The 5,255-nt window shown below is 41.9% G+C and overlaps 1 protein-coding gene across 1 annotated transcript; it reads left to right on the top strand.

Moving 5' to 3' along the window:
* Positions 1–2,549: 2,549 nt before the first annotated feature.
* LOC113137369 (trace amine-associated receptor 1-like) lies at positions 2,550–3,551 on the top strand. The gene has a single exon (XM_026318972.1). It carries the CDS (start codon positions 2,550–2,552, stop codon positions 3,549–3,551), a length of 1,002 nt encoding a protein of 333 aa, XP_026174757.1.
* Positions 3,552–5,255: the final 1,704 nt, after the last annotated feature.

Raw genomic sequence — 5,255 nt, 5'->3', positions numbered from 1 at the left:
TTTGACGTGCCAACAAAGCATTGACTTTTGTACATGGTGATTTGGATGCACTTTCTTTCTTGGCCCGATGGTACCTCTTCTTATATTTCTCAGTTTTACTTTTCTCTTTTGTGAGCTGTGCCTCTAATATTTCAATCTGTTTTTTCAGTTTTCTCTTCGAACTCCTTCGAATGCTTTCCCCTTGACGCCGTTGCCTGAAACAAAATATTTGTAAGGATTTTAGCAAGTCAGTTATCAATATGTCATTTTATGGGCACATAAACAGTTGATAATTGTCTTTCAAATAAATCTAAACTTTCTAATAAGTCTCATCAGCTAAACTTCCAATGATCTAACCTGGAGGGCCCTGGCTCACGCTGATTTTCAGGAGTTTCAGCAGGGGAGTTGGGTGGTGTCTCTGACTGTAGCAAAGCACTGGCCCTGTTTCTGGCTCTGGCTTGACTTTTTGCCTCTCTCCATTTCTTTCTTCTCTCTCTCACTGAGCTCATTGATACCCTTCTCCTTTCCAGTCTCTCTGTCTTTTTTCCATTTGACTCTTTCTTTCTCAAGGTACTTTCTTCTTCTGTCTGGGTCAGCATCACGATGTTCCCGATATCTCTTAGCTATCTCAGCTCCTTTTGATCTCATTCCTTGAAAAAGATGATTCAAAATGTTCCCTTACAGACTTTAATTGGCAGTCCCGGTAAACTAGGCTTGCCTTAACAAACTAGGCTTGCTGAAACCGATATCGCCAAAAAAATTGTCCATATTGTCCATTCTTACTATGTATAGCATGTACTGTATAAAATGTGTGTAATAGCTGTTGTAATATATGTAACATTATCAGCATGTGGCCTAAACATGTCCTTCCTGTCATGGAAGGCTTGCTGACAGGGTGGACAATGACAGGGTGGACATTTTTGGCTAATGTTAGCATTTAAAGAGCACATGTTGGACCTTCACTTAGCAAGGGAAGATGAGGTTATGAAGGTACACGTACCTTCACTTTACGCTGCATCTCCCTGTTCTCCTATTCTCTTCGTCCCCTGCTCTGCCCTTGTCCTCTTCATCTTCCTCACCACCAGAGTCATCCTACACACCACCATCCTATGCTGTCTGGCTACAATCTCCCCAGCCACTACTTTACAGTCACTGATCTCTTTCAGGTTGTAATGTTTGTACAAGATGTAATCAACTTGTGTGCTCCTGCCTTCACTCTCATATGTCGCTCCTCCCTTTTCTGGAAAAATGTGCCACTCCAGCCATTTCCATCCTTTTTGAGAAGTCTACCACCATCTGTCCTTCTGCATTCCTGTCCTGCATACCAAACTTACCCATCAATTCCTCGTCACTTCTGTTTCCCTCACCAACATGTCCGTTGAAGTCTGCCCCAGTCACCACTCTGTCATCACTAGGGAGACCCTGGATCACCTCATTCATCTCCCTCCAGAATTTCTCCTTCTCTTCTAACTCACATCCTACCTGTGGGGCATAACCACTGACAACATTCAACATCACACCTTCAACTTCCAGCTTCAGACTCATCACCCTATCTGACACTCTCTTCACCTCCAGAACATTCCTAGCAAAATCCTTCTTCAGGACAACTCCTACTCCATTCCTCTTTCCATCCACACCATGATAAAACAGCTTGAACCCTGCTCCTAATCTATAGGCCTTGCTACCTTTCGACTTGGTCTACTGAACACACGAGATATCCACCTTTCTTCTCTCCATCATATCAGCCAACTCTCTAGTTTTCACTGACAAAGTCCCTACAATCAAGTTCCTACTCTCAGTCCTACACTCCTGCCTTTCCTCTTCTCTTTTTGCCTACAAAGACGCCTTCCTCCTCTCCTTATTCGACCAACAGTAGTCCAATTTCCACTGTCACCCTGTAAGTCAAACAGCACCAGTGGTGGTCGTTGTTAACCTGGGCTGCAACCGATCCAGTATGGAAGTCATATTTTTGATTCGCATGTTTGATTTGGCTTAAATTTTATGTCGGATGCCCTTCCTGACATAACCCTCTGCATTTACCCGGACTTGGGACCGGCACATGAAGACACTGGATTATGCCCCCCGTGGTTACATTCCGGGTGGCTATTATAAATGTGCTATACAAATAAAATAAACTTGCACTTTGAACTAATGTTGCATATATATATACAACTGTCTAGTATAAAAAAGGAATAATTCATTTCAAACTTAATTTACTTTGAAATTGTTTAAACTGGTTGAAGGAAAAACACACCTCAAGTGTGTTTAATTAACATGATCACATACAATCATACAATCATCAGATTGGACAAGCCAAGTTTGCACTGATTATGAAAATGAAGAGGGGGTGGACTACTTAATTTCAGAGATTCTCTACACTGGCACAGTGAGTAAGGACACACATCAACACTGACACATGGAGTAACTAGAGGCATATGGGATGAAACTTAAGGTATACATCTTTTTAGCTTCTTCACTTTATTTCTTAAAAACACTGACGTTATTATGGTTAAACATTAAAAATGTTTGTTGATTATTAATGGAAAATTGAATTGCAGGAATCTGAAATCATGGAGCCAGGACTGACTGTCAATGGGACTCACACTGTTAATGTGATACATCCTTGCTATGTATCAAATAATGCAAGTTACATATTTACAAGCAATCCTTCAATAATGTGTGTATTATTATATATTTTCCTTGGTTCATTGTCTGTTGTCACCATATGTGGGAACCTCCTTGTGATAATCTCCATCATTTACTTCAAACAGCTCCATGTCCCTACGAACTACCTCATCCTCTCTCTGGCTGTGGCTGACCTCCTTGTTGGTGTTTTAGTTTTTCCTTCCAACATGGCGTTCACTGTGACCCAGTGTTGGCATCAGGAAAATTTATTTTGTAAAATTCGAGGAAGCTTTGATGTAACTCTGAGCACAGCTTCCATTTTAAACTTAAGTTGTATTTCTATTGACAGATATTATGCAGTGTGTCAACCTCTCATTTATAAAAGTAAAATCAATTATCGTGTTGTCGTGACCATGATCCTGGTCAGCTGGGGAGTTGCTGCTTTAATTGGAATTGGCATCATAACTGCAGGTTTTAATCAAGGAAAATGTGAAGATAATTGTTTGCTTGATGCTCTAATATCAACCACGCTGGCATGTATTTTCTCTTTTTATATTCCAGTCATTATAATGCTTAGTATTTACCTAAAAATTTTCCTTGTTGCACAGAGACAGGCAAGTAGCATCCAGAACACAATCAGTCACGTCACAAAGTCCAGAGTAACTGTCAATAAGATGGAGAGAAAGGCCACCAAAACTCTGGCTACTGTAATGGGAGTTTTTCTCATGTGTTGGACTCCTTATTTTCTTTGTATGATCTTTCAGCCTTTAGCATATGAAGTAACACCAATTGCTGTGATTGAAACACTCAACTGGCTAACATTGTCAAATTCAATGCTCAATCCATTTATCTATGCTTTCTTTTACAGCTGGTTCAGAACGGCTGTCAGAATGATCATTTCTGGAAAAATATTCCAAGGTGATTTTGCTAACTCAAAACTACATTGACATTTTGCTATAACACTCAAATTCCATGTCAAAGCTTCAACAATAAAGATAGACAATTTATCAATATAATACATTGTTAAGTCAATTCTTAATAAAATAGAGGACAAACTTTAAACTTTAAGTCAATTTTACTTGTACAAGGAGTAACTGTCACAAAGCACACTGAGTACAGGAGTGAGAATTCACTGCTTAGGCACAGCCAGGCTGGACATTTTATAGCTTAGGGTGACCAGAATTTCATGCAAAGAGGGAGTACACCATCTGTCAAATAAAGATAGAACCTAGGTTGGGTTAAAGAGTGGTTAACCATCTAATAATAATAATAATAATAATACATTTTATTTCATGGCGCCTTTCAAAGTCTCAAGGTCACCTTACAGATAGAAAAGGAAGCATACAGCATGATATACATAGAGTGCATTAAAACAACAGTAACAAGAATACATAAACGGCGGGAGAGAATGTAAAGGCAAAAGCGTGGATTATCTAGGAAGTGGGCGAAGTACAGTACAAGTAAATTGAAATACAGAAACCCAGATGACAGAACAACAAATATGAAACAGTATGAGACAATATGAAATAGGCAGAGGGTGGTAGGACATCACGGGCTGCTTTGAGAAGTTAAGAGAGTTAGGTGGAAAATGCTATACGGAACAGATATGTTTTGAGTGATGATTTAAAAGTTGATAAGTCCGGAGACGACCGGATGCGATGAGGAGAATGTTCCAAAGGCGGGGCGCAGTGTGGCTGAAGGATCTAGCGCCCATGGTGGCCAGGCGCGCTGTAGGGGTGCAGAGGAGAGTGGAACTGGAGGAGCGGAGAGGACGAGGCGGAGAATAGATATGAAGTAGTTCAGTGATGTATGGTGGGGCAATAGAGTGGAGGGCTTTGTAGGTGAGAAGGAGGATTTTATAGTTTATACGGAAGGACACAGGGAGCCAGTGAAGTTGTTTAAGGACAGGGGTGATATGATGTGAGGATGGAGTTCTGGTGATGATTCGGGCAGCAGAGTTCTGGACAAGTTGAAGTTTGCGAAGTGATTTGAGAGGTAGACCAGTGAGGAGTGAGTTACAGTAATCCAAACGAGAGGTGACAAAGGCGTTAATGAGTATTGCCGTGCTATCGGTGGTGAGTGAGGAACGGATGCGGTTTATGTTACGGAGATGGGAGTAGGCCGACCGGGTAGTGGTATTGATATGCTGAGTGAAGGAGAGAGTACCGTCTAGGATGACACCCAGGCTTTTAACTTGGGGGGAGGGGGGGACAGTATTGTTGTCAATTTGAATGGAGAAGGTGCTGGTTTTAGAAAGGGTGGATCTGGTGCCCACGAGGAGAATTTCAGTTTTGTCAGGGTTGAGTTTCAAAAAGTTATGGGTGAACCAGGATTTGATATTATGTAAGCAGGTAAGGAGGGAGGGAGGGGGGAGGGTAGAAGATGGAGCAGCAGAGAGGTAGAGCTGGGTGTCGTCTGCATAACAGTGGAAATTGATGTTATGTTGCCTAAGGATATTTCCGAGAGGAAGGAGATAAATAATAAAGAGGAGGGGCCCCAGGACAGAGCCCTGAGGCACGCCACAACTGACAGTAGAGGGCTGGGAGTGGAAGTTCTGGAGATGGACGGACTGGGTGCGGTCAGATAGGTAGGAGGTGAACCATGAGAGGACCGAGCCGGCTATGCCGATGGAAGCAAGGCGATGGAGGAGA

This window comes from Mastacembelus armatus, chromosome 24, assembly GCF_900324485.2.
Source record: "Mastacembelus armatus chromosome 24, fMasArm1.2, whole genome shotgun sequence".
Lineage (NCBI taxonomy): Eukaryota > Metazoa > Chordata > Actinopteri > Synbranchiformes > Mastacembelidae > Mastacembelus > Mastacembelus armatus.
Note: the sequence above shows the minus strand (reverse complement) of the source record. Positions and strands in the feature narration are given on the sequence as shown.

Excerpts from the sequence above, each read along its gene's own strand:
- LOC113137369 (XM_026318972.1), top strand. The coding sequence starts at position 2,550 with ATGGAGCCAGGACTGACTGTCAATGGGACTCACACTGTTAATGTGATA.